The sequence below is a fragment of the Lepidochelys kempii genome, chromosome 22, assembly GCF_965140265.1.
Source record: "Lepidochelys kempii isolate rLepKem1 chromosome 22, rLepKem1.hap2, whole genome shotgun sequence".
Lineage (NCBI taxonomy): Eukaryota > Metazoa > Chordata > Testudines > Cheloniidae > Lepidochelys > Lepidochelys kempii.
In genome coordinates this window covers 3998005-4025773 of record NC_133277.1, presented here as the reverse complement: position 1 = coordinate 4025773, position 27769 = coordinate 3998005, and the positions used below count along the sequence as shown (strand labels likewise).

General features: G+C 54.2%; 3 protein-coding genes across 12 annotated transcripts in view; 1 reads left to right on the top strand and 2 right to left on the bottom strand.

The window, feature by feature from the left end:
* Nucleotides 1-321, bottom strand: part of DCPS (decapping enzyme, scavenger) — a 63584-nt gene extending 63263 nt beyond the window's left edge. Inside the window, exon 1 of the mRNA XM_073321139.1 lies at nucleotides 84-321. Coding sequence (XP_073177240.1) covers nucleotides 84-242 — 159 coding nt within the window. The 5' untranslated portion in view covers nucleotides 243-321. The remainder of the gene's footprint in view (nucleotides 1-83) is intronic.
* Nucleotides 59-25321, top strand: LOC140901738 (cryptochrome-1-like). Of its 6 annotated transcripts, none has more exons than XM_073321117.1 (11): nucleotides 59-277; nucleotides 14509-14783; nucleotides 16216-16410; nucleotides 16550-16668; nucleotides 17784-17938; nucleotides 18447-18587; nucleotides 19294-19461; nucleotides 20272-20412; nucleotides 21456-21607; nucleotides 23490-23719; nucleotides 24837-25320. In XM_073321117.1, exons 2-11 carry the CDS (start codon nucleotides 14569-14571, stop codon nucleotides 24911-24913), a joined length of 1593 nt encoding a protein of 530 aa, XP_073177218.1. In that variant the 5' UTR covers nucleotides 59-277; nucleotides 14509-14568; the 3' UTR covers nucleotides 24914-25320. The 6 variants fall into 6 exon arrangements, with proteins under 6 accessions (XP_073177218.1, XP_073177219.1, XP_073177215.1 ...); XM_073321118.1 differs by having other exon boundaries at nucleotides 14492-14783; XM_073321114.1 differs by lacking the exon at nucleotides 59-277 and adding an exon at nucleotides 12924-13881.
* Nucleotides 2809-13757, bottom strand: TIRAP (TIR domain containing adaptor protein). Of its 5 annotated transcripts, XM_073321143.1 has the most exons (5): nucleotides 11216-13120; nucleotides 9526-9594; nucleotides 6570-6618; nucleotides 4736-5320; nucleotides 2809-4319 (listed from the first exon to the last, which is right to left on the bottom strand). In XM_073321143.1, the coding sequence occupies exons 3-5, from the start codon at nucleotides 6574-6576 to the stop codon at nucleotides 4276-4278; spliced, it is 636 nt and encodes a 211-aa protein (XP_073177244.1). In that variant the 5' UTR covers nucleotides 6577-6618; nucleotides 9526-9594; nucleotides 11216-13120; the 3' UTR covers nucleotides 2809-4275. The 5 variants fall into 5 exon arrangements, with proteins under 5 accessions (XP_073177244.1, XP_073177242.1, XP_073177245.1 ...); XM_073321141.1 differs by lacking the exons at nucleotides 9526-9594; nucleotides 11216-13120 and adding an exon at nucleotides 13176-13757; XM_073321144.1 differs by lacking the exon at nucleotides 9526-9594 and having other exon boundaries at nucleotides 13022-13145.
* Nucleotides 25322-27769: the final 2448 nt, after the last annotated feature.

Here is a 27769-nt window from a genome sequence, read left to right as displayed (position 1 = left end):
GCCCCGCCCCCCGAACAGTGGTACCGCCCCCATTCCTTCTCTCCCCCCGGGGCCGGAGTGGTACAGCCCATTCCCCCCCTTACCTGCCCGTGCAGGAAAATGGCCTTGTCCCGCGCAGACTCCTTGAGCACCCTGCGCACGCAGAGCTCCGCCAAGGGGAACGAGCCGCCATCGCCTCCCGGGGGCTCGGCCGGCTCCTCCGACCCCTCACGCTTCCTCTTCGCGCCGGTGGCCTCCGCCATCGCTGGGAGTGCGCATGCGCCGCGACGAGACGAGAGTGAGTAGCAGGGAAAGGACTGTCCTCTAAACCCCGCTCCGCTGCAGAGGGCTCCCCCTGCTGGGCTGGGGCTGCTACTGGCGGGAACCACTGGGAAAATGGGGGGGGGGGGTGGACGATTCCATTCACTGGAAGAGGTAACGATCAGGACAGCGTGGAGGGGCAGGTGGCTGCGCGGGGCAGGAGGCCAAGCTCCCCCCGCCCGTGCGTGGCCTGCAGGGGCCACGGCCGCAGGGCCCAGAAGCCCAGCCTAGGGTGGCCAGACAGCAGGCGTGGGGGCTCGTCGGCGCCTGTTTAAGCCAAAGCCCCAAATCTCGGGACTGTCCCTATAAAATCAGGACATCTGGCCCCCCTGGCCGAGCCCCACCCTCGGGCGCATGAGGCCACCGCCCTGCCCGGGTTTTGTGTGCGGAGCACGTCCCAGAAACACGCCGTCACCCACCAACCCAGCTGCACTTCGGCCGTTCCTCTTGTTCCGTCCATATCTCGCCCCCAGCCAGGGGTTTGCCCCAGCCAGCCAACAAGTGTGTTCCTTCCAATCCGCCAGCTTTTCGTGGCAAATGCGCACGCGCGTGAGACTTCAGTACACACGGGGACACTTCCGTGTTCCAGGGGCCCGGCGAAGCAGTGGACGCTGTAAAGCAAACTATTAAGTGCTGGTTGGATTAAAAACCTGGCTGGATGTCACCAAGGCCCAAAGATGAGGGTCCCGGTCTGAAGCAACCCCCCCCCGGAAAGTCTCACTCTCTGGCCTCGAATCTCACTCTGGGGGCTGTAAATCTCACTCTTACGGACGGCCCACCCTTGGAATCTCTGGGCATGTTTGGTCACGGAAGATAAGGGCAGCCCAAGTAAGGTGGCAATTAATATGCCCGGTCTCCTCCATCTGAACATAAGAACGGCCATACTGGGTCAGACCAAAGGTCCATCTAGCCCAGGATCCCACAGTGGCCAGTGCCAGGTGCCCCAGAGGGAATGAACAGAACAGGAAATCACCAAGTGATCCATCCCCTGTTGCTCATTCCCAGCTTCCGGCAAACAGAGGCTAGGGACACCATCCCCGCCCATCCTGGCTAATGATGGACCTATCCCCCATGAATAGATCTAGTTTTTTTATCTGTCCTATATCCAGTGCAGCCAACCCTTGTCACTGTAGCACAAATCTCCCAATATTCAGTGTTAAGTCCCACCTGTTGGAGCTGGGTTATTACTTGAGAATCTCAGCTTCCATCTTGAAAAATAAGGTACATTTCTAGCTCATGGTTACAGAGAAAAGCTTGAAAAATTGCATCAACCCTAGGAGGCTTAAGCAAATGAACCCCACATTGGTTGTTTTTAAAAATCTTACGATTTTTGATATAGTCTCATGACTTTGGGGGGCCTGACTCATGAGTTTTGAACGCTTGGGTTTGGTTATGCTGTATTTTTCTTACCTCCCATATCACTTAGCAAGCTAACCCACTCGTTTTGGTTATGCTTTACTTCGGGTTACACCAGATTTGTGCTTCTATACAAGCACTTCACACACATGGATACCACGGCCGAGGATAGAGAAGGCTACTTGCATAGGGTTACCATCCCTCCTGGTTTGGCCAGGAATATCCTGGAATCAGGCTTGAAGGAGGCTACTGAAGCCAGTCCAGCGGCACATTGGTGCTAAGGCAGGCCTGGGAGGCGTGGGAAGGGGGGTCTCTGCGCAATGCCTACACCCTGCGGGCCATCTCTGCAGCTCCCATTGGCCGGGAATGGGGAACTGTGGCAATGGGAGCTGCAGGGGCAATGCCTACAGGCATAGGCATTGCGCACAGCCGCCTGGCCACCCCTGAGCCTAGGAGCTGCTGCCCGACGTGCCGGCCGCTTCCGGGAGCCACCTGAGGTAAGCGCCGCCCGGCCAGAGCCTGGATCCTGAACCTCCTCCCTCACCCAAACCCCTGCTCCATCCCTGAGACCCCTCCTGCACCCAAAGTCCCTCCCAGAGCCTGCGCCCCAAACCACCTCCTGCACCCCAACCCCCTGCCCGAGACTTGGCCAGGAGCCCCCTCCTGCTCTCCAAACCCCTCGGCCCCACCCCCCAGCCCAGAGCCTGCACCCCCTCCCACACCCCTGCCCCAGCCCAGTGAAAGTGAGTGAGGGTAAGAGAGAGCGAGCAATGGAGGGAGGGGGGCTGAAGTGAGCGGGGGAGTGGAGCCTCGGAGAAGGGGCAGGGCAAGAGCGTGGCCTTGGGAAGGGGTGGGACAAGGCAAGGGTATTTGGGTTTGTGCAATTAGACAGTTGACAACCCTATACTTGGACTTTCCAACTATTGCTGAACATCTTCCACTTCCAGTGACTGTGGAGGGACCAGTTACATGTCTATAGTTAAGGTTGAGCTGTGCACTTGAAACAGAGGTTTAACCTCTTCGAGATGGTGACAAATACTGCGTAGCTCCAAAAGCACTCTTGAAGTTCAGAATGAATGTTCGTGAAAATCTGTTAATTATTTTAGGAGTCAGTTTTTTAAAAAATGGGGTCTGTAAAAAAGAAAGCAAGCACCCAGTGCCAGAGTCTTTTATTCCCTGGATCTTAACAGAGTAACATGGACGCTTCAGACTTTCCTAGGCTACAACTCAGCCAGCAAAACAAACAAGGACCACGCTACGAGGTTTGATTCTGCATCTCTGCTAGGAAAACGGCCAAGTTTAGGTTGGGGTTAACTAGAGTATTAGCTAAGCCTAAACTAAAAACTCAACTACTTTTCCTAAACAATCCCCAACTCCTCTCCCAAGGCGGAGTCCTTCCTAGTCTGAGCTGGCGGGGCGGGGTGTGTGTGTGTAGAGGAGGGGCAGGTGGAAAGTAGAGAGGAAGAACAAGAAAACCAGCTTACAACCTGGGCACTGCATAAACAGTTCAGTGAGCTGTCAGTTTAGGCGCTTTCAGCAGCATTAGATCCACCCGTTTAAAAAAAAAAAAGAAAAAGCGAGAGAGGAGATTTGATAAAAATAACACTTTTCTGCATTCATTTGTACACACGTTTAAATTACAATTGTAAAAATCAAGACTAAAACTGACATTACGCTCAAAATACCAAAGATGAGCCTATGTGTAGCTCCTCTTTATATGAGTGTTACAGCTCCAAAAGGGGAAAACTTCATGTCAGTTTATACTCCTTGACATAGGTGTTGAGTTTTCTTTTTCCCCCCAGGGGTGCTCCACTGTCCCGCCCCAAGGCCCTGCCCTTCCCCAAGGCCCTGCCCTTGCTCCGCCTCTTCCTGCCTTGCTCCGCCCCTCCCTGAGGCCCCACCCACCTGCTGCTCTCCCCTCAGCGCCTCCCCCAGCTGATCGGCAGCTGCCACCCAAACAGCTGTGGAGTATATATAATGGAATTGGCACCTATCCTCCTTGGGGCTTGGAGGAATTTAACATAGGCAAGAGTGTGTATTGTACCAGCTCCAAACTGGCTTTTGGAAGGTCATTAGAGATTTTGCTGCCTATACGCTTCCTGAAAGGACAGACCCTAAACTAAACTTCCTACTCCCCAAATGAGAAGAGGGTAAACTCCATTTAGCTGTGTTTACCCTTGACTACTTGGAGTCACCAACGCTCAAGCTCCAGATTCCTGCCAAGTCCCCCGCACTGTACAGTACAACGTGGAACAAGCCTCGTGCTTCTTCCAAGTGTTCAGCACCAGACGCCACGTGTAAGCCTCGCTCTCCATTGGTGCTAGATGTTTTGCTTGTCCTCTCAGCGGTGCCGGCTATTAGTGTTCGTGGTGCGGAGCAGCCCGACGCGAGAGAAATGCTTCTGTTCAGAAACCCTCATGAGAGTCAGTCCCATTTGTAATTCTGTAGGTGTTTTGTGCATTGGGGACCTTGGCTGTAGACCGCCTGGAATCTGCTCTCCACTGAGATCAAATGAGGCAGCTCCAGAGACTTTGGAAACAGCACTGTGGATTCTCGTTCCATTTCCCTTCGGCCGGGATCTGCTTTCTCGATGTGCTCCCTTCCCCTACAGGACTCCCGTCACTCTATTCTGCTCATGGTGCTTTGACAGAGCTCCTGCAGGTCTGAGGGACACAAGGCAGAAACCAGGGTCACTAAGGGATATCAGCTGGACTGATGTTCCAGCATTGTCACACTGCAATGTATCTGTACCTCTCCTCCCAGAGAGAGATCCTACACTGTACCCCACTCCAATGGGATACAAATGCCCCAGCCCCTTCTCTTTAGATCTTCCCTTGCAGTTTCACAGGGACACAGGATTCTCTACTTCCCATCCCAGAAGGTTGTACAGTGTCTGTGGGCTGTCAGACAGCTGCTGTGTTCCACCCCATGGCTGGTGAGAAGCCCAGAAGGTGCAACAGAAATGCAGGGTATGATCGAAGGGTCACTCCACTCTGCACAGGCTAAGCTAAACAACCTGAACAGCCAACACCCTATACGGGCCCATTATGAAGCCGACTGCCCCCTATGGTTTACTTACAGCGCAGGATCGTGTCTTTAATCTGCCTGAAGCCATTCTCCTTGCGCGTCACATCGATGTAATAGAGGCACCTCAGCTCCCGGGGGTAGTCTCTCCGGTCAATGCCCTTCAGCACGGGGATGGTGCGCCCATTGGCCATCGGCGCCTCTGCCAACGCCTGATGCATCTGGTACCTGCACCAGGGATCCTCGAGGAAGCTGGGGGTTATTAGCAGGACCCAGCAGTGGCTGTTCTGGACAGCGTCGCAGAGCTCCGTCGTGATAGCACTCCCCGGCATGGCATCCCGCAGCTGCAGGAAGCAGCGGATGCCCTCGGGCTGGCTCTCCAGATAGGAGACCATCTCCTCGACAAACTCAAAGTCCCCGTTGCTGTGGCAGATGCACACATCATAGCTCTTGGCCCAGCGGGCACTCCCTGAGCTGCTGATGCTCACCTGGGAGGCAGGAGACCGGCTGGCCACTGAACTGCTGGTGGAAGAGCTGGTGACAACTGCCGAGGAGGAGGAAGGTGACTGTTTGGTGTTCAAGCTGCTTTCTGCGGAGCTGGAGCTTTGCTTGGGTTTCTGCAGGAGCCGCCTGACCCAGCCTGTGGAGTTTAAGAGACCAGAGTAAGATTCACTGAAGGCTGAAATGCCTCCTGGGCCTATTCACAGCCCTTCCCCATGCACCACAAGGAGCATTTCCGGACATTGAACCTCCTGCTTTCTTATCATGGGGCCCTCTGGGAGCTGAGTCGCAGAGACCAGTGTCAGCCCTGCCCCAGGACCTGGGCAGACCGGTCTGGTGCTAAGATGGAGCAGCCAGGTCTAGTCCAACAGTGTCTCGAGAGAGAGGCCACTCCGTACAGCTCCAGGCATGGAAGGGCACAGGGAGATTCGGATCTGAGTGGCTGGGCTGTAATCAAAAGCCAATTAAACAAATTCTGGCCTTCAAGGAGGTTTTAACTGGAGCCACTGGGCATCAGGTCTAAAATACCCTCTGGAGCCTAAGGATAGGGTCCTGGCTTGGATCACTCTGCCCTTCTTCCTGCAGAGGAAGGGCCGTGGATGGGGTGGAAGATTTGGGATTTTGTTCTGACCCCAACTCCAGGAGGTGGGACTCTCCTGACTCAGCTGGAGGCTTAGGTCACCTGGGTGATCTAAATGCACTGTGGAGCCCCATCTGAGAGGGGAAACTGAGGCAGTGGTTGGCCCAAGAACCTCTGCTACACTTCCCCTCTTAGTGGTCTACTTTCTAAAGTAAACAATCCCATCTTTTCTCCTAGGGAAAATTCTCATGGCCTTGATCATTCTTGTTGCCCTTCTCAAAAGCCTCGCTAACTCCCATCGTCCTCCTAGAGACAGGGTGGCCATACTGCACACAGTATTCCAGAGAGGACCACACAGTTGATTTACATCTGTTACTAATGATAGGTTTCTGTGTTCTCCATCCCATTCCTTCTGCAGCCCACCGTCTTACTTGCTAGGTTGGGAGGGGGTTGGACCTCAGCTGCACACTGAGCTGAGATCTCCACTGAGGCTGTCCGCAGCAATGGCCAAGTCCCTGCCCTGAGCCGATATGGTTCATTTCGAATCTTACAAGGTGTGTGAGAGTTGAAACGGACGAGGGGTGGTTCGTGATTCGCTTATGTCCCTTCTCAGCTATGAGAGCAAAGCACTTTATAGAGCTGGGTACGTTATCCCTGGTCCACAGAATGGGGAAAACGCACCAGAGTAAAACCGACTCTCCCAGGCTCATAGCAAGTCAGGGGCAGAGCAGGGATAGACGCTCTGCCTCCTGTTCCCAGCCCCTCACTCAATCAGATCATGCTGTCAACGTGCTCCTTGTTTACTCACCAGCCATATCGGGACCAGTCAGATGAGAAGTGCCCACATGAATCTTGGCCTGTAACAGGGAAAGGACAACTGGTCAGCAGGTATTAAATGCTGGTATTAAATTCAGCATATTATGTATTTGTAGGCCCATAGCACTTAAGAGTCCCAGTCAAAGACCAGGACCCATTGTGCTATGCGCTGTACAATTCCAGAATAAAAAGATCATGTTTGCTTCTTTACCACTGCACCCCGTGCCCCCAACTCCTGGGGGAAGAACAATCAGCGTATTCCACATGCAGACTCCATTAGCAAGCGCTGCATAAGAGATCACTCATTGCCATGGGTGTCCGGTCTGGGGTAGACAGGGCACGTCACTCTCCCAGGCCATCTAGCCTGCACTAAATCCATTTACTAAAAAGCTATCCTGCCCACCAACAGATATCACACCCTTCCATCACAAATCACCAAGGGTTGTTGCTAAGGATATTGGCTGTAGCATGGCAGGGGAACAGATACTCCAAAAGAATCAGCACCAGACTGGTTTCAGAGTAACAGCCGTGTTAGTCTGTATTCACAAAAAGAAAAGGAGTACTTGTGGCACCTTAGAGACTAACCAATTTATTTGAGCATAAGCTTTCACGAGCTACAGCTCACTTCAGCGGATGCATACTGTGGAAAATACAGAAGATGTTTGTTTTTATACACACAAATCATGAAAAAATGGGTGTTTATTGCTACAAAAGGTTTTTTCTCCCCCCACCCCACTCTCCTGCTGGTAATAGCTTATGTAAAGTGATCACTCTCCTTACAATGTGTATGATAATCAAGGTGGGCCCTTTCCAGCACAAATCCAGGTTTTCTCCTCCCCCCCTCCCCCCCCCCCCACAAACCCACTCTCCTGTTGGTAATAGCTTATGTAAAGTGATCACTCTCCTTACAATGTGTATGATAATCAAGGTGGGCCATTTCCAGCACAAATCCAGGATTTAACAAGAACAAGAATTATAACATTCATAAACCAGTCGGAGAACACTTCAATCTCTCTGGTCACGCGATTATAGACATGAAAGTTGCGATATTACAACAGAAAAACTTCAAATCCAGACTCCAGCGAGAGACTGCTGAATTGGAATTCATTTGCAAATTGGATTCAATTAACTTAGGCTTGAATAGAGACTGGGAGTGGCTAAGTCATTATGCAAGGTAACCTATTTCCCCTTGTATTCCTAAACACCCCCCCCCCCCCAGACATTCTTGTTAAACCCTGGATTTGTGCTGGAAATGGCCCACCTTGATTATTATACACATTGTAAGGAGAGTGATCACTTTACATAAGCTATTACCAGCAGGAGAGTGGGGTGGGGGGAGAGAAAACCTTTTGTAGCGATAAACACCCATTTTTTCATGATTTGTGTGTATAAAAACAAACATCTTCTGTATTTTCCACAGTATGTATCCGATGAAGTGAGCTGTAGCTCACGAAAGCTTATGCTCAAATAAATTGGTTAGTCTCTAAGGTGCCACAAGTACTCCTTTTCTTTTTGCAAGCACCAGACTGGATACTTTGGGTTCTCTTGTGTTGCAAGAACAGGAGCCAGAGTGCGTTTGGATCCTTATTGTGGAATATGCAGTTTCTTTAAAATAAGGAAAAGAGGGAAAGGCTGTTTTTCGCTCAAGCTTTGCTTAGACAAGCACAATGTTTAGAAGACCTCAGCATATGGAAATACCCCCAAAGATGCCAGGACCCTTCCACCCAAATAGGAATCCTTGGGAGCATGAGCAGAGCAACCTCTTTGCAGAGTGGACACTTGATCCCCCGGGCTTAAGTCCACCCTCCTGGGATGCAACCAGGCAGGCTCTGGCCTTGTAACAACTGTTCAGTCCCGCCCAGGAGCACAACTCAAACAGTGGGGTGGTCCCACCTACGTGCAGGCTTTCTGCAGCCTGGTTTGTCTATTGGGCTCATAGCTCAGCCTCCACCTGGCTCTGGGTGTCCCTTAGGAACAGGGGAGGCAGGCAGGCTCTGTTTCAGCTCCAGTCTTTGTGGCGCTCTCTGTGGCATCTGCATTGTCCAAGTCCCTGAACTGCCAAGAGTACTACTGGGGGAATTCTGCGCCATTGCGCATGCGCAGAATTTATGTCCCCTGCAGATTTCATTGCTTCTTCACAGAAAAATGACTTTCTGACGGGGAAGCCACAAGAGCGGTCAAGCGACCCTCCCAAGCAGTATGTTTCAGGTGCCCAGGGCAGCTGGCAGAGAAGTAAATCACTGTGGGGCAGGGGGCAGGACTGGGGAAGACCCGGCTGGTGGCTCCTACCCTGTGCCTGGCTCAGCTGCGAGTCCCAGCTGGGCTGGGGAGGATAGGACTTCCTCTTCCCCTGCACGGCATCCAGGGTGGGTCAGACCCACCCCCAGATTTCTCTCTCAGCTGCAGGAATCTCTGCAAAGTTCTCCCCCCCCCTCGCTTTCTGCACCCATCGCTCCTCAGCTGCAGGGGGAGGGATCCCTGTACAGGGAGCTGCTCCCTCATCCCCCCAACCCCTGTGCATCCAGCTCCCCCACACACTCAGACCCTCCCCTGCTAGGCCCCACTCTCCCTACACCTGGACTACCCCAATGAGCCACCCACACCTGGATCCTCACCCCACTGAGCTCCAACCAGCTTCCTCTGGATTCCTACCCCACTGAGCCCCACTCCCACAGCATCTGGACTCCCCTACTGAGCATCCACACCAATCCCCGCTGCTGAACCCCAACCACCTTCACCTGGACCCCCTGCAGAGTCCCATTACCGTTGCACCCAGAACCCCTCACTAAGCCCCTGTGCATCCAGATCCCCCCCACACCCAGATCCCCCACTGAGCTGCCCGCACCCAGATTGCCCCACAAAGAATCCTCTCAACCCACACCTGGATCCCTGACACACTAAACCCCTTCACATTTGGCTCCTGCCTCGCTGAGCCTGCCTGCCCGCACCTGGTGCACCTCGCATGGATGGGCAGAGAAGGGTAACACCAATGATTACGGATATGGAACAGCTTGCATCTGAGGAAAGATTAAAAAGATGGGGGTGGTTCAGTTTAGAAAAGAGACGACCGAGGGGGATATAATAGGGGTCTACAAACTCACAACTGGTGTGGAGAAAGCGAATAGGGAAGCATTATTTACCCCTTCATATAAACACACAAACGAGGGGTTACCGAATGAAATGAATAGGCAGCAGATTTAAAAACAAACAAGAGGAAGTACTTCTTCACCCAAGGCACAGTCAACCTGGGGAACTCATTGCCAGGGGATGTTGCAAAGGCCAAAAGTAGAACTAGGTTCAAAAAAGAATTCGCTACATTCCTGGAGGATAGGTCCATCAATGGCTATTAGCCAAGATGGTCAGGGACGCAACCCCATGCTTTGGGTGTGCCTAAACCTCTGACTGTCAGAAGCTGGAACTGGACAGCAGGGGATGGATCACTGGATAATTGCCCTGTTCTGTTCATTCCCTCTGAAGCATCTGGCAACAGCCACTGTCAGAAGACTGGATACTGGGCTAGACCCAGTATGGCCATTCTTATGTTCTTAAAAACACACACATGATATTTCCAGGAACACAGTACAATTATTTCTGGAAAGCTGATCTCAGGGTCTCCCTCCTGGGTTACAACAAAATTTAACTAAGAACACAAATTAAAAGAATCAGCAATCCCTGTCCTGCTCTGTCTAGCAAAAGATGATCTTAACACAAGATGGGAGGGAGAAAGAATGGGGGAGCACCTGCTCTTTTAATTTTAATTTAGTTGCGTGCATGATTTCCTAGGTTAAAAAAACAGCTGTGTGTAATTATTTATTCATCTGGGGGTAGCCCCAAGAGCACCAGCCACACTATGTTCAGCACCATGCAAATGAGTAAGAAAAAGATGTCCCTGCCCAGAAGACCTTACAGTCTAAGTATGAGAAGAGAAGATGGTTGCAACAAACAGATGGGGAATGCAAAGGGGCAGTGAGACTATATACTAGGAGTGCCCTATCCAGCCCTTCCCTAGCACATGATTTGCATCCTTCTGGGGTTGGTTGTTTCAGAATCTTGTCTGAAAATAATGACACCGCTGAGGCTGGGGCCAAAAATTGGATTTTTTAAAAATTTGTATTTCTTTGCCAAATTGTTATTTGTTTTTGTCCCCCTAAAACAAATGCTTCAAATATGGTAAAAATTTCCCCTTGCTCACCTTTTCCCTCCCCCAGGACCCTACCATGACAAACTAATGGATGCAGCCTGAGCAATAATGAGCCAGTGTGTAGCTCCAGAGCCCACAACTCTACAACACGCAGCCGATGTCTGCCGCCTTAGTGCTCCTGAGTGACCCTCCAATAGCAGAGGAGCGAGCACTGTCCCAGCCTTCGTGTTCCTCTAACAAGCCAATGCTTAGTAATAACTAAATGCACAAGTGACTTTACAAAAATGAAGTAGTGTGTGCAGCCTTAGGGCTCGCAGATTATAACCATCTGCTATGCACAGCAGCGAAGGACCTCTGTGCTCCGGGAAGGGAGTTATATACTTAAATTAGCACCAGTGCATCCCATCTTCTCTGCATCTGTCCCCCAGAGCGGGAGCTCCTTGGGGCAGGGGCTTTTTATGTTTGTCTCATAAGAGGCTGAGCATGTTGGGCCTTACCTTATAATTCCTAACAACAGACATGTGATGGGAGGTTTGGAAGGGGAAGCTGCATGGAGACCTTTCTATGGGCACAGCTCAGGCTCCACAAGTCGGGAAGGGGCTAGGCCAGAGGGGTGGCAAGGCTCAGTGGTATTGTCTTCATTCAGCCAGGCGGAGATTCCCCATCATAAGTCAGTGCAAAGAGCACAATGTTACAGGGCGTCCCCCCTCTGCTCAGCCACCCCTGGCCTGGGGCAGCTCCTGGCAGTGATCACAGGTGAGGCCAGCTGTTGAAGATGGGAGCTGTGCAGAGCCATGGGCCTTCAGTGAAATGGTCCTGCCCTCATGGAAGCCCTTTAGCTCTTGGAACATCACTGAGTCTGGAGGCATCATTCCATCGGGGCAGGGTGCAAGCCCAGCGCCCTCCACCCAGGCCCACCAGCTGACCCAGAGGAAGTGGGTCGTGATGGAGCCATCACACCAGGCCAGCAGGGTTGCAGCACTTTTTAAAGCCCTCTAAGCCCTTTCCAAGGAAAGCCTCCAACCAGTGACCTGGATGTCAGGCTATCCTGGTAAGTCTGCAGAGAGCCTGAAGTGAGAGATCAGAGTGGAAGGGGCTCTTCCATTAATCTCACTGCCTGATAACCCTGAAACCTAACAATGTCTTGTAAGTGGCAACATTAACTGTTTCACTGTAGCAGAAATATCCAGCAGCTTGTGGATAGCACCAGTGATCCCTCTAAATTTTTACATCCATGTGTGGGGTTCGGAGTGTGGGAGGGGGCTCAGGGCTGGGGCAGAGGGTTGGGTGCGGGGGTGTGTGTGAGCTCTGGGGTTGGGCCAGGGATGAGGCGGCTGGGGTGCAGGCTGCCCTGGGGCTGTGGTGGGGAGAGAGGACTCCCCCTAGCCCTCTCTCGCTGCAGCAGCTCGGCACCTGGGGAGGCATCTCTCCCTGGCAGCTCTGGCGGGCCTGTGCTGGGCTGAGGGAGGGGCTCCTCTCCCCTGGCCACGGCCGCTCCCCACTGTGGCAGAGCACCACTCCCCCGGCCGCAGCAGGTCCGCGCTTGGGCCGGCGGGGATGGGCGCCTCTCCCCTGGCTGCAGCCCTGAGCCCCTGCGCGGGGCTTAATAGGCAGGTAGGCAGCCACGCAGCTTAGAGGGAACTTAGAATAGCAAGTGGAGTTTTGTAGAGCTCCCCTAGGCTTTTTTCCTACATCCCATGGATTTCCCTCTCCACAAAACGGACTGACAGCCAGCCCCTGGCAAAGCTCTGGGTCTGCACCCCTTAGGGTTGCCAACCCTCCCAGTTTCGCTGGGAGTCTCCCGAATCAGCCTCTATCTCCCAGAGGCTACTGCAGCCAGACCGAGAGATTTTAGGCTGCTAAAAGCCGAGTGGTGCAGTAGGGCTAAGGCAGGCTCCCTGCCTGGCCTAGCCCCGCGCTGCTCCCGGAAGCGGCCAGCACACTCCTGTATCCCCTGGAGAGGGGCAAGGGGTCTCCGCGCGCGGCCCCTGCCCTGAGCACCGACTCCGCAGCTCCCATTGGCTGGGAATTGTGGCCAACAGGAGGTGCAGGGGCAGTGCCTGCATTTCTGGCCCCCCTCTGGAGCCCTCACCCTCTCCCACAGCCCAGCCCCCTGCACCAGTGCGGGGAAACTGAGCCAGGGCAGGGAGAGCGAGACTGGGGGGGGGGGTGGCATGAGCGGGGGCGGGGCCTCGGAGGGGGCGGGGCCAGGGTGTTGCTGTGCTTGGCACCAGCCGCCCTCCCGCAGCCTGCCACGCTCAAAAAGGGGATCTGAAGAAATTAAAAAGAAAAAGGGAACAAACCCGGCTGCCGGGCACACGCCTCCCCCCTGCCCCGCTCCGGCCGCAGCTTCCTGCCCCGGCGGGGCCGCCCCGCTCCCTGGGAGGCCGGGAGCCGCTGCGCGCCTTGGCTGCCCGGGGCGGAGCGCCGGCGGGGACGCTGCAGGCGGCTACTCACCCAGCCCCGCGCGTCCGGCCGGGCTCTGGGGGCGCGGGGCTCTGGGGGCGCGGGGCCCGCGCGCTCCGGGCCGGGGAAGTCGGCGGCCGCCCCTGGCCCTGCGAGGAAACGCCTCCTGCGGCGGGGCACCAGCGCCGGGGTTGCAGCCCCAGGGCGGGGCTCCCGAGCTCGGCACGTGGGCTGGGGCTCGCTGCGGGCACCGATTTCCCCGGGCCGCGGGCTGCCAGGGAAGCGGCTTTGCAGGACGGGGCGGCCGGGCGCTGCGGACAGGCCCGGGCCAAAGCTCGCCGAGCGCAGCGGCGGGACCCGTCCCCGGTGCCTCTCCCCGCCCGCTCGACGTGGGCCCCGCGAGCGGCCCTTCGGCCCCCGCTGTCCTGCCCCTAGCGCTGCGCGGGGAGGGGAGCCCAGCTGCGCCGTCAGCCAGACCCCGCCCGGGGCCCATGGGCTCTCCCCCGGCCCCGGCCACCGGATCAGAGCTACGGACCCGCCCAAAGGCGCCCCAGCTCCCGCTGCTCCTCCCCGGGCGGGTTCGGAGGCTTGAAGTCCCCCTGGTTGGGTGCCTGGGAGGCCCGCGCCCCTTGACTGACAGCGGCTTGTTTCGTAACCTCCCTTCCAGCCCTGGAAGCCGAGCGTTACCCAGCCAGGCTGCTGGGGGATGCCGGGGAAGGAGCCGCTTGCTGGGGCCCCCCCAAGGAGGAGCACCCAGGTGAGAAGGAAGCGGAGATGGGCCTATGCGGCCACTGCAGAGTCCGCCTCTGCAAAGCTGTCAGGGCAATATCTGGAAAGAAAGTGCCCATGTTTAATAGTGAGGGTAATTAACCACTGGAACAACGTAGCCAGGGCTGGGGTGGATTCTCCCTCGCTGGCTGCTTTCCTAAAAGATCTGCTGTGGTCCAAACAGGAACGGAGTCCGGGAACGTCCTGTGGCCTTTGGTATGCAGCTCAGAGGAGGTGATGGGCAGAGTCCCTCCTGGCCTTAGAATATGTAGGGTGACCAGATGTCCTGATTTTATAGGGACAGTCCTGGTTTTTTGGGTCTTTTTCTCACACAGGCACCTATTACCCCCCCTCCCCCCCCCCGTTCTGATTTTTGACACTTGCTATCTAGTCAGCCGAAGAATATATTCAATCTGTGTGGCTGGACTGACCCCTGAGTGCGTCAGCCCGGATCCTCCAAGGTTTCCAGGTGCCGAACTCCCACTGATTTCCCAGATCCCAAGATATTTAGGCACCTAACTCTCATTGCTTTCAGTGCTGTTTGGCTCGGGGAGTGGGGGAGGGGAGTCACGTGCCTGTTCTCAAGGTGATTTCCTTAGTTTTCCTTTGCCCTCAGGGGACCCGACACTGAGAGGAAGGAGAAGCAAGGCACTGACCAGGGAGCCGAACCCTCAGGATGAAGCACATCTCGATCCACTGGTTCCGTAAGGGTCTTCGCCTTCACGATAACCCTGCCCTGCTGGCCGCGATGACAGACTGCCACAAGCTGTATCCCATCTTCATCCTCGACCCCTGGTTCCCAAAGAACATGCGGGTCAGCGTCAACCGCTGGAGGTTTCTGGTTGAGTCGCTGAGAGATCTGGACGAGAGCCTCCAGAAACTGAACTCGAGGCAAGTGCAGTCCAGGCAGATACCCGGCACTAGTGTAGGGAGGGTTAATACAGTTCGAGTCCTGGGGTTGTCTCTGGTACCTGGAAAAACAAAGGGCCTGATTCTGGGGATACCCCTCCCCACATGGGACCTGCATCGCGTTCGCTGGGAGCTGTGTACATACAGGGCTTGCAGGGTGGGCCCAGTAGATGCCAGAATTCTGCTTCCTTGGGTCCCTCTGGTCCCAGTTGTCTGGAGCTCCCTGTCCAAGAGAATACGGTGCCAATGAGCTGCAGATTCACAGTGCAAAGTGCTGGCAGGTTCTGTGCCTGGAGAACTGCCTTCCTCTGAATATTTCAGTCTAAGTCAAACAAATGTATTTTCTCCTCCTCCCCCCGCAGTTCACAACTGTTACTTTTTAATGATATAATGCTTCCATCTGCTAGATGAATGAGCCACACAGGGGTAGCTGCTTCCCCCCCCCCCCCACAAATACGAAGGGCCTGGTTCTCTGTAGCTCTGCACCCTGTGACATCGTGATGCCAGTGCACGGCTGCCATTCTGACTTCGTCGTGTGCGACGCGCACTTCGCCCAGGTGTGAGTGCCGGTGCCGGGCGATGCAGAAATGGGCTCCCAGTGCACATCCCTCTATGCGGTTCCAAAGCAGGATCAGGAGCAGCCCCAGAAGGTCAGGGAGCTGCTTGAGCTTAACTGAATGGGGATTGTGTGGCCCTTTCTAAAGGGCACTTTGTTATGAGAGCAAGCGCAGCGAAGGTGGGCTACAGGGCTGGAGTAGCCAGCAGCAGAAAGGCTTTTACTGAGGGGATGATGGGGATGAATTTGTCTGGGGAGGGGGAGGTTCCTCACAATCCTCTGCATCTCCAGCTGCCTAACAGAGATGAAGCGTGCAGCATGCATGAGAGGTCTTAGACATGAGCTACTTTGCCAAAGGGGTGGAAGCTGGGTTCCTAAGTACCCTCATTGCTAGGATCCCAAGTGGGACCGCTGTCTTCCCCAGCTATGTGGTCCGCATTTCCCTTCCCACCCTGGGATGAGCCGACTGCTGCTTACAAGCAGTGTCCCACCCGTGGAGGGGTAGGAGCTCCAAGGGACCTGGTATGGAGAGATCTCATGCACTGTGTTCCCTGCTGTCAGAAGTAGAATTCAGAGCGACACTCTAAGCCTGAGGAACTCAACAGTTCCTGAGGGATCCACCCGACAGGCCATAAAATGGATTAGGTTGTAGCTGCCCTGACTTTTGACATGGAGGTGTGACCCACGGAGACAAGTTCCAACATGCCATGCTTGCAAGTGGCCTAGGATGAGTGTACGCATAGACTAGAGTTCCCACCACACAATGCTCTCTCTTGAGCCCAGCCACCAAGCCTGGACTCCTGAGCCTTGCTGTTTACCTCGCCGCTGGCTGACTAGGTTTTGGTGGCATCTCCGCAGGCTGTTTGTGGGGCGTGGCCGCCCCACAGAGATATTCCCGGTCCTCTTTAAAGAGTGGAAGGTGACACGGCTGACGTTCGAGATAGACACGGAGCCCTACTCCAGGCAGCGCGATAGCGAGGTGGTGAGGCTGGCGGCTGAACATGGCGTTCAGGTTATTCAGAAAGTGTCCAACACCTTGTATGACACCGACAGGTGGGTCCCAGGAGCGGGGGCCTCATGTGGCTTGCTCATTGCTGGGCATTAAAGCCCCTGGAGTCCCAGCAAAAGAGGATGTCAGTGTCTTCTGCTGCGTGGGCTCTACCCGGTGATAGGTCCCTTTGATTATTCACAGAGTAATTGCTGAGAACAATGGCAAGGTGCCTCTGACCTACGTGCGCCTGCAGACGCTCCTGGCAGCACTGGGACCACCGAAGCGGCCCATGCCAGCTCCCACTCTGGAAAACCTGAAGGGTGAGTGGGACAAAGGGTTTGGTAATATTTTAATGATTTGTATATGTCCCCAAGTTTCCTTCCGTACAGGTGTGTGTCACCTCGCTGTGTGGGTGGAACAAACAGGGTCGTTAAGGAATTGGTTGAAATCGACCCAGATCAAGAGAGGGTCCCGAGTGACAACAGGAAGTTCCATCGACACTCAGCAGTGGGACGCTCTGGCAGGCGGGGCGGGGTGAACGCAGCGTGGCCCTGCCTGGAGACAAAGGGCTGAGCTCTGCCTGAGTGGGAATGGAGGGTGGGCTTCTGAAGAAACTGGCTGCTCTCCCCCGGCTGGGACCGGACAAGGGAGAGAGACTGAGACGGAGATGGAGTCCGACCCGGCATGGCTGGCATTTGCACTGGCTTGGCCAGGCTGGCCTATGGCTTAACTCTGCCTCTCTGGGCTAACATAAGGCCTTCCAGCTTCAATAGCCAGGTGACTCATACATGGCTTCCTTGTTTGGAAAAGGCTGTGTGGGTTGTTGCAAATACCCAGTAAGAGCACTGCGCCTTGACAGGCCCAGTACAAGCCTCTGCAAGAGTCTGGGTTGGCTGGATTCGCTGCAGGGAGCCTCCGAGAGAGACAGGGCTTGTTGGTGCCTGAAGGCCCAGTCTCAGAGTCCTGGAAGCCAGGGATTGCCTCTGTGGAACTGTGTGGGTTCTTGGGGCTGGGAACACTAAAGGGATTGATAACAGGCTGGGTATAGACCAGATTCTGTGGACAGTGAGTATGGGACAAGTCTTTGTCAATGTGGTGGTTCTCTGCCAGGGGGACATGTCCCAGCACTCGGACTGCAAGCTTCTGTGGTTGGTATTCTGGGCTTCCCCTGGTGTGTTCCAAAAATCCCCATGCAGCTTCCATGGGACATGGGATTCTTCTTCTCCTAGGCTCTGGTGTAGTGGTGTTATGAGGCTGTAAAGCAGTTGCCATGTTCCATTCCAGAGGTGGCTGCATTTCAGTGCTGGGTGCAGCGATCCCTGTTTAGTTCTATAAAGCACTTTGAGATTCTTTACAACTAAAGAGGCTGGACAAACGTACAATATATTTTAGTGTTGATGGTGCACGGAAGTACTGACTGTGCCTATTACCGCAGATTGCTGTACCCCCTGCAAAGACAACCACGATGCAGAGTATGGGATCCCTACGCTGGAGGAGCTGGGTCAAGACCCCGAGCAAGCAGGTCCTCGCCTCTACCCAGGAGGAGAGTCTGAGGCACTTTGCAGGCTTGACTTGCATATGAACAGAACGGTAGGGTAGTTACCATTGATCCCTCTCCCGCTCTGAGGCCTGGGGCAGGCATTAAGCCCTTGAGCTTTCAAGCAAACGGCGTAAGAGAAACATCTCAGGTTGATTCCCTGCAACGTTGTGCTGAGCCCACATGGGCTTTGGCTGGAGTGTCCTGGAGAGATCCAGGACCGTGGCTATAGGTACAGCGTTGCCAGCTGCTCCATTAAAGACCCCAGGCCTAATTCATTGTTTCCTCGCACCTGCGATCACTTACCCCTGTGCTAAGTGACTGCAAAGCGGGTGGAAAACGCTAATTAGAATGACAGTACATGGAACTACTCCGCTCTCTGTTTTATTATGGTACCAGGCTCATAGGTGCTGGAACTAGGGGTGCTGCTGCATATCCTGGCTTGAAGTGGTTTCCATCATATATAGTTTGGCCATCCTCTTCCCTTGAGCAGGGAGTCCTCTGTGCTTTTCCCTGTCTGGCTTTGGGCACCTCTCATCTGCTTCTCTTGTCCTTTTTCAGGCCTGGGTGTGTAATTTCCAGAAGCCCCAGACTGAGCCCAACTCCCTGAGCCCTAGCACCACTGTCCTGAGTCCTTACATCAAGTTTGGATGCTTGTCAGTGCGAACCTTCTGGTGGAGGTTGGCTGAAATCTACCAGGGGGTAAGTTTTGCTTGGCAGCTCTTTTATCAGGCTGCCAGCACGTGTGTTAGGCCTAAAGGAGCACTGTGGAGGCTAGAGTTCTCTGCCCTGCAAGGGCTGCTGGCTCATACCGATGTGGGACATTTGGAATAAGATCTATTGCTCTGTGTAGGCAAATAACCTTCCTGGCATGGTCAGTGAGGATGCTGCCTCTGAGCCAATGGGAATGGGGCATGAACGGCAGCAGAACCCCTTAGCAGGAGGAGGATGGGTGAGCTGGTTGACGCAGTTGGTTAGACTTAGACCTTAACTTCTTGGGTTTAAACCCTAGAATCGCAAAGGAAAATCTGTCTCCTGGCTCGTCCTAGGCTTAGTTTGTCCATAAAACCAAGGGATTTTCGGGTTTGGCTCTATCCTAGCCTCTGAATAAGAAAGCCCAGGCCTAGAAGAGCAGAGGCTGATGTGGATCAGGAGTGAGGTACCTTGGCAGAGCTGCATGCGTGGTGGAAGCCTTTACAACGCCTCCGTGGATTATGCCCAGCTCTAGCCAGTACTATTAATCCCTCATTTTCCAGAGGCCTTAAACTCCAGTCAGTGTTTGGGTATATGAATGCCTGGGAAACCAACAGCAGTAATCCCTGCTAAGGAACCACCATTGGATCCCTTCTCCGGGACTCTCCTCGCTTACGTGCCAGAGACAAGAATGACGTCTGCCCTCTTTTGACAGAGGAAACACTCCAGCCCGCCCGTGTCTTTGCACGGGCAGCTCCTGTGGAGGGAGTTCTTCTATACGGCAGGAGCTGGGATCCCCAACTTCAACAAGATGGAAGGCAACCCCGTCTGTGTGCAGGTGGACTGGGATGACAATCCAGAGCACCTCAGAGCCTGGAGTGAGGTACCCATTTCTGGCAATATGGGCCAATGACAATGATGTCCCAGTGACAAGAGCCTTGTAGCAAGGTGGTCTGCCAGGGCCAGGGGAGAGAGTTCGATTATTGGACCTAGCTAGGAAGGGGTCAGGTGATCCTTGCAAAGGGCCGAGAGAGGTCAGTTGGAGGGAGGGTTTAATCTGAATTAACAAACTGCGCCCTAAGGGAAGGGCCTGGTGAGTCCGCCCTGGCTTCAGGGAGCCCAGCCAGCAGCCCTACACGCCTGATCTTCCTTCTAGTGCACTCCTGGCAGGGCCGTCCCTCTGCCTCCCAGCACCAGTGGGGCTATTCCCACCAGTGAGCGTTGGGAACCGAGTGCTGACACCAAGGGGATTAGCGGTCGTGCTGGCTAGAGGGAACGCACTTAGAGACGGCCTGGCTGTCAGGCCCAAGTACATCCTGGTGTAACTCTAAGTGGAGTTCCACCAGGGATTAATTTGACCCATACTTGCCTCAAAGGGAGAACTGCTCAATACAGGGACGAGGTAGGGACGATGCGAGGAACAGACACTCGGCAGACAATAGGCCTGGTCACCAGATACCGCAGACAGGTGTGGGCAGCCAAGGCTAGAACCTTGGTCTTTCAGCTTCAAAATACAGTAACTGCCACTCGAGGTATCAGAGATCTCCCTTGACTGGTGGCAGTAATTGGTCTCTTAGCTCTATGGGTCCGGCCACCAGCCCCACACCTCACTAGTGAAGCCAGGAGTGTACCGTGCACATGGCTGCCTGGGTTAGCTTGCTGGAGGTTTAAACTGAAGCTCTTTCCTTGGCAGGGCCGGACGGGCTACCCCTTCATAGATGCCATCATGACCCAGCTGCGAACTGAAGGCTGGATCCATCACCTGGCCCGGCATGCTGTGGCCTGCTTCCTGACTCGAGGAGACCTGTGGATATCCTGGGAGCAAGGGCAAAAGGTCAGGCATGTCGCAAGGGCTCTGCTGAAATGGTGGGGGCCTCTAGGACCTTCACTGTTGACAAAGAAGCTGACGGGCTGGCTGAGGGCCACACCATTGCCCTGCAGACATGGAGAGCCTGGAGTCCATCCCAGAACTCTCCACCATGCCTGCCAATGAGCAAACGGCGGGAGGGAGGCGGAGATTGCATCACGGCCAATGGCCGCGAGGAGCAAGGCTGGCCTTATCACCCCCCATGCTGCTTGGAGCCACAGGGAACGAGGCTGGGAGTTTCCTCCCTACTCCAGTCCAGCTGCCTGAGCCGGAGGGAGCTCACTGACCCATCTCCGCCTCTGGCAGCCACTGCCAGAGGGGAGATCCGGCTTGCCCTTGGGCTGCTGGACAAGACCTCCAGGGACGTGGGACCTCCGGGCTGTCATTCATGGTGCTGGGCTCTACAGCTGGCCGGGTGGGAATAGAGACTAGAGGGCGGCCAGAGACTCCTGCAGCCTCTTACCCAGTGAGAAACCAAACCCGTTCCAGTGAATTAGGGAGCGTCTGAGGCTTTTCCCTGCCTGCGGCTCTGGGCCCAGTGCCACACAGCTAAGCCAGGCTGGGGAAGGGAGGTGTGAATAGCCACGGGGATAGCGCAGACCTGTTCCAATGGCCCCTTCTCCCTGGCTGCTCTGACAGCCCTTCCCTAATCACAGTTATATGGCACCAACCACAGAGGGATTTAGTGCCCCCTACAGGCGCTGTCTTTACCCTCCACTTCTGGTGCCGATGCTTTCAGAAGGCCAGTGGGGTTCCTGGCTGGGCACCCTGCCCACCCAGGTTGCGTGAGGGTGAGGGGGGAAGGTAGGAGGGGAATGGAGTCCACGTGCCACTTGGCGGGACTCCCCGGGGACCGGCTGCCTGATGAGCAGCTGTCACCCCTCCTCAGTGCCATGGGTCAGGAGCCCAAGCTGAAAGGAGGCAGAAAGTTTTGGAGGTTCCCGGGGCAGGGGGGGCGGGGTTATGCATGATCTTTCCCTTCCCCAAAGCATCCACTCCTCCCACCCCAGGTCTTTGAGGAGTTGCTGCTGGATGCTGACTGGTCCCTGAACGCTGGCAACTGGCAGTGGCTGTCGGCGAGCGCCTTCTTCCACCAGTTCTTCCGTGTCTACTCGCCTGTCGCCTTCGGCAAGAAGACGGACAGGGGCGGAGAGTATATCAAGTAGGTGCAAGACAAAGTCCAGCAGAGCCATGGCGGAGCCCAGCCTCTTCCTGGACCATGCGGGCGTCTGCTGCAGTCCGGGTGTGGCTCTGGCATGGCATCGCAGAGGGGACACTGCGCGGGTGGGGGAGGGTTGGGGGTTTCCGTCTTTCTGTCTCCACCCAGAAGACTGGTGGTGGCAGTGAATCATTCTAGCTCTAGGCCGACAGCAACTGGACGTAACCCCCATGTTGGGTGGTCTGTGAGGACAGGAATCATGGAATATCAGGGTTGGAAGGGACCTCAGGAGGTCATCTAGTCCAACCCCCTGCTCAAAGCAGGGCCAATCCCCAATTAAATCATCCCAGCCAGGGCTTTGTCAAGCCTGACCTTAAAAACTTCTAAGGAAGAAGATTCTACCACCTCCCTAGGTAACGCATTCCAGTGTTTCACCACCTTCTTAGTGAAAAAGTTTTTCCTAATATCCAACCTAAACCTCCCACACTGCAACTTGAGACCATTACTCCTTGTCCTGTCCTCTGCTACCACTGAGAATAGTCTAGAACCATCCTCTCTGGAACCACCTCTCAGGTAGTTGAAAGCAGCTATCAAATCCCCCCTCATTCTTCTCTTCTGCAGACTGAACAATCCCAGTTCCCTCAGCCTCTCCTTATAAGTCATGTGTTCCAGACCCCTAATCATTTTGTTGCCCTTCGCTGGACTCTCTCCAATTTCTCCACATCCTTCTTGTAGTGTGGGGCCCAAAACTGGACACAGTACTCCAGGTGAGGCCTCACCAATGTCGAATAGAGGGGAACGATCACGTCCCTCGATCTGCTCGCTATGCCCCTACTTATACATCTCAAAATGCCACTGGCCTTCTTGGCAACAAGGGCACACTGCTGACTCATATCCAGCTTCTTGTCCACTGTCACCCCTCGGTCCTTTTCCGCAGAACTGCTGCCTAGCCATTCGGTCCCTAGTCTGTAGCGGTGCATTGGGTTCTTCCGTCCTAAGTGCAGGACCCTGCACTTATCCTTATTGAACCTCATCAGATTTCTTTTGGCCCAATCCTCCAATTTGTCTAGGTCCCTCTGTATCCTATCCCTGCCCTCCAGCGTATCTACCACTCCTCCTAGTTTAGTATCATCCGCAAATTTGCTGAGAGTGCAATCCACACCATCCTCCAGATCATTTATGAAGATATTGAACAAAACCGGCCCCAGGACCGACCCTTGGGGCACTCCACTTGACACCGGCTGCCAACTAGACATGGAGCCATTGATCACTACCCGTTGAGTCTGACAATCTAGCCAACTTTCTACCCACCTTTATAGTGCATTCATCCAGCCCATACTTCCTTAACTTGCTGACAAGAATACTGTGGGAGACCGTGTCAAAAGCTTTGATAAAGTCAAGAAACAGTACATCCACTGCTTTCCCTTCATCCACAGAACCAGTAATCTCATCATAGAAGGCGATTAGATTAGTCAGGCATGACCTTCCCTTGGTGAATTCATGCTGACTGTTCCTGATCACTTTCCTCTCATGTAAGTGCTTCAGGATTGATTCCTTGAGGACCTGCTCCATGATTTTTCCGGGGACTGAGGTGAGGCTGACTGGCCTGGAAGTTGGGAGCTCTTGTCCCATTCCCAGGTGGGAAGGTCAGATTGTTACCCCCCACCCCTGGTTGGCAGCTTCAGTGGACAGGCTAGGAAGTGAGTGGGCCAAAGATCCCGTACCCTGCTCTAGCCCCCCTCAGCCCAGCTGGCTAAGACATACTGGTGAAGGCAATTGGCCCTGAGGGACCTGGGGCTCGGCCCTGAATTCCCACCTCGGCTCGTTTCTTGTGGGGCTGACTGACTCACCCTGCCTGTTCCTTTGGGACCTGACCCTCCTGCAGGAAGTACCTCCCTTGCCTCCAGAAGTTCCCCGCTGAGTACATCTACGAGCCCTGGAAGGCGCCGCGAAGCGTGCAGGAGCAGGCGGGCTGTGTGATTGGCCGAGATTACCCCAAGCCCATCGTGGTGCACGAGGTGGTGAGCAAGAGGAACGTGGAGCGGATGAAAGCAGCCTACACCCGGCGATCGGCCAGCACCACGGCCCAGCTGGAGGGAGGGGGTGGCAAGAAAGGTAACTACCCCCCTTAACCGGAGCTGCTCTGTGGCTTGGCTCTCTTGGGCTGGGATTTGAAGTGCAAAGTACTGGCTGGGAGGAACGGGAGGAGACAATCCTGAGCAGCCCTCCCTTGGGGAGGCATCATGGCTAGTGGCTATGGCTGGAACTCCGGACACCTATGTTCTAGTCCAGGGCTGAGCAAACTATGGCCTGCGGGACCAGATCCGGCCCCTCAGGGCTTTGGATCCGGCCCATGGGATTGCCACCCCCCTGACGCCACAGGCCCCGCACCACTCCGGGAAGCGGCCAGCACCATGTCCCTGCTACCCCTAGGGGAGCGGGGGGGATGGAGGGACAGGGCAGAGGGCTCCCTGTGCTGCTCTTGCCTGTGGGTACCTCCCCTGAAGTTCCTAGTGGGGAACTGCAGCCAACAGGAGCTTCAGGGGAGGTACCCACAGGCAAGAGCAGCATGCAGAGCTCTCTCCCCACCCTCCCCCAGGGGCTGCAGGGACATGATGCTGGAGCAGCACCGGGCCAGGGCAGGCAGGCAGGGAGTGCCCGGTGCATGCCGCTGCCACCCCGGAGCCACTCAAGGTAAGCGGTGGTGGGCCAGAGCCCGAACCCCTCTGCATACACCCCCCGCATACACCCCTCCTCTGCCCCAACCCCTTGCCCTGAGCCCCTTCCTGCTCACCGCACCCCCTCCCGCATCCTAACCCCCTGTCCTGGCCCAGCATGCAGTTTCCCCACCCAGATGTGGCCCTCGGGCCAGAAAGTTTGCCCACCCCTGTTCTGGTCCCAGCTCAGCCACTAAGCTGCTGAGTGACCTTGGGATGTCACATGACCTCCCCGTGCTTGTTTCCCCATATATAAAATGGTGATAACACTATCAATCTCTTTGTAAGGCACTTTCAGACCTACGGATGAGAGATGCTACACGAGAGCAGATGTGTTGTTTATTATTACTGCTGTATGGCTCTCCCTGCCATCTGAGACATGCCAAACTCTCCTGAGTCTGCCAGCTTGCCAGCAGCCACAGACCTTAGGGCTGTAGTGCAGTGTCTGAGCTGGAAAGACAGGACAGTCCTGCCTTCTTCAGCCTAATAACCTGGCTGCTTGTTTCTCCCCTTAGGTGCCAGAAGGAAGACACCTGCTGGTCCCTCTGTGGCCGAACTGCTGACAAAGAAACCAAAGACTAAAAGCAGCTGAATTCCTGTGGAACTTGACAATGGGCCAGCCTCTTCTGTGCTGCAGGGGGAGAAGCCCACCCCGGAGCCAGGCAGCACAAGAGCCCATTCACATCCCATTTGGGCTTTATGAAGAGAGGCTCTGGGGTCTGTTCCAATCCCTTGGCTGACAGCTAGGGGCCCAGGCCTTCTGAGTCCAGGGAAAGCTATAGGGGGGTTTTAGCACCGCCTCTCTTATTGGCTCAGGAAACTTTTTCATGCTGTACCCTTTTGTTCAGCCCCTTAAGCCTGTTCAGCGAACTGTCCTTTGGCGCGGGTGCTTTCGATGCTGCTCGCAGGCCAGAAGCTGAGTTCCTCTTTTGGAAAGAACAGGAGGACTTGTGGCATCTTAGAGACTAACCAATTTATTTGAGCATAAGCTTTCATGAGCTACAGCTCACTTCATCGGAAGCTCACGAAAGCTTAGGCTCAAATAAACTGGTTAGTCTCTAAGGTGCCACAAGTCCTCCTGTTCTTTTTGCTAATTCAGACTAACACGGCTGTTACTCTGAAACCTGTCTCTTGGAAAGGTCATTGCCATGGAGTGGATCAGTTTGTCTGAATGCCTTACGGTGAATCTACCCTACAGCACCCGGGGAGGTAGATGTATCACCACCCCCATTTTACACATAAGTGAACTGAGAAACAGAGATTACTGGGCAGATTTCCAGTGGGAGCTCCTGGATCCCTTAAAAATCTAGCCATAATTGACTTGTTCAGATCAGATCTTAAGGAGGCAGAGCTGGGAACTGAACCCACATCTTGCGCTACATTCCAGTGCCTTCCGCACAAGGTCCCCTTCCCAGGTTACTGCCCTGTGCTTTCTTTATCTGGGTTGTTGCAGACATTTAGCTGAAGGGTACATTTTAAACTTACCTCTCAGGAAAACAATTTGTGCAGCCACTGACTCCTCTGGCCTGGGAAACACCCCAGACTTCTGCATCCAAAGAAGCCAAAAGCACAGCAGACTTTTAGGGAGTGGAAGTTTGTTTTTGTTTTTTTGTTTTTTTAAAAAGGGCATGTTAATAACCTGCTGGGGTGCCGAATGCCCCAGCCAGCCTGGCTGGGAATTGGTACTGAACTCCCTGTTTTAAGCTTTACTGCCCCCTTTGGCAGACAGCAGCTTAGGAGACCAAAGTGAGGGATGCTGGACATGGATGTTGCCTTTTGCCCATCTTTGTACTGAGTGTTAAATGCTGGATGCTTATTACCACGTCCTTGGGACCTGTACACCCCTTTTTGTGGTGTGTCCAACCAAGACATAATTTCATTATCCCTTGGCTACGGTCTGCTGGGGTATTAAAGATATCCTTGGAAGTGCTAAGTGGAGTTACAGGAGCTAAAGTGTGGGGCAAAGCTCATCTTGATGTCCCAAAGACAGGAAAGTAACTGAAATACTTCTCTGAGGGACAACCCATCTTAAATTCTCACTTACTCAGCGACAATCTACACTCATTGCTATATTTGCTTTCTGCAAGCTACGCTTAGTATAACCTTTTGTGAGCGAGGTATCCAAATATTGGATGCTAATATCTAAATTGTACGGTTACATTTATTTACCAAAATTTGGGATATTGCACATTATGTACTGGATGTATTTTCTGACTTTTAAATCAAACTTTGTACTTGTGGATAATTTAAGCCTTACACCCCGCTATGTAGACACTCTTTCCTTAATCTTTACTGAATATATATATATTTATCTCTGCTGAGCATTACCACTTAGACCATTATAGACAGATAAGTGACTGGTCTTTATGGCAGCTGACCCATGGCTGAAGGCATCAGCTGTGTTACCTCTTCCCTGGGTTCCTTCCCCTGTTAATGCATTAAGTGGGTGATAGTGACAAGTTTTAGATTGGAAACTCTTTGGGGCAGGGATATTTTGTGTGTGTGTGTGTGTTGCCCAGGGCTACAGGTAGGAGCTCCAGGTGCTATGGTAACATCGACACAATCGCTGGCTTTTAGTGAAGGATTTAAGAGTCCTGGGAATCAAGTAAGCAAGCTTATTGCTATGTAACCACCACAGCTGGCAGGACCTGGTACAGGTACCCACCAGACTAAGGACAAGGGGTAAGTACTTCACTTTCATGACTTCTCAAGCTGCTTAAAAGATAATGCTAAGGCAGCCAACTGGAGCTGGAGGTAGCCACTTCCCCCTCAGTTTGTCTACAGGAGGCTGGGGCCAGGTTTAGGAGAACAGAAAGTTACCTGTAGTAGACAATGGAACCAGGTGGTGGGAGATATTAAACCAGAGAGACTTTGACTGAGCCACAAGAGGAAATGCTGGGTAGGAAAGAGGAAGTGGATGGACCAGCTGATCTAGGAGAAAGCGGGCTAGGGAGAGAAGTCTCCATGGTTCTGAACACAGGCCACATGCTAGGAACATGCTAGAGGGGTGAGGAAAGCAAAGCAGGGAAGCGTGTGGAGTTATTTTTATATAGATCTATTCCTTGTGCTATTAAAGGAAGAGCAATGGGGTTTAAGAACCCTCTGCAAAGCCTCAATGTAGCACATACCATCCATCTACCACATGCTTCTGAAGATGGAAACTGGGCATAGATCACCACCCAGCTGGAGTTCTGGGACAGGAAGTGTTTAGAGGGCAGCTGAGGGGCCAGCTCTGAGCTGGGGGCTGTGGAGTGGGCCACTTGGTCACAGTGCTCTAAAGCATCCCTCGAAGACTGCAGAGCCTTAAAACAGCTGAATCCCCTCCCAGCTGTCTGGTAAGCAGCCCAGCTGGGATGCAAATGCAAGCCCAGGTCCCCCATACAGCCCTGCTCTACGCAGGCTTCCTTACTTTCTCCCAGTGTGGTTTGCCAGTGACACAGGGCAGGGG

What these genes read in the sequence shown, in the direction of transcription:
- TIRAP (XM_073321140.1), bottom strand. Translation starts at nt 11,239, where the DNA reads ATGTCTGTTGTTAGGAATTATAAG. An exon ending in GACTGGTCCCGATATGGCTG is followed by an intron (nt 5,321 to 6,569) that starts GTGAGTAAACAA and finishes TAAACTCCACAG; the next exon opens with GCTGGGTCAGGCGGCTCCTG. An exon ending in TAAAGACACGATCCTGCGCT is followed by an intron (nt 4,320 to 4,735) that starts GTAAGTAAACCA and finishes TGTGTCCCTCAG; the next exon opens with ACCTGCAGGAGCTCTGTCAA.
- LOC140901738 (XM_073321117.1), top strand. Translation starts at nt 14,569, where the DNA reads ATGAAGCACATCTCGATCCACTGGTTCCGTAAGGGTCTTCGCCTTCAC. An exon ending in CTCCAGAAACTGAACTCGAG is followed by an intron (nt 14,784 to 16,215) that starts GCAAGTGCAGTC and finishes GCATCTCCGCAG; the next exon opens with GCTGTTTGTGGGGCGTGGCC. An exon ending in ACCTCAGAGCCTGGAGTGAG is followed by an intron (nt 19,462 to 20,271) that starts GTACCCATTTCT and finishes TTTCCTTGGCAG; the next exon opens with GGCCGGACGGGCTACCCCTT.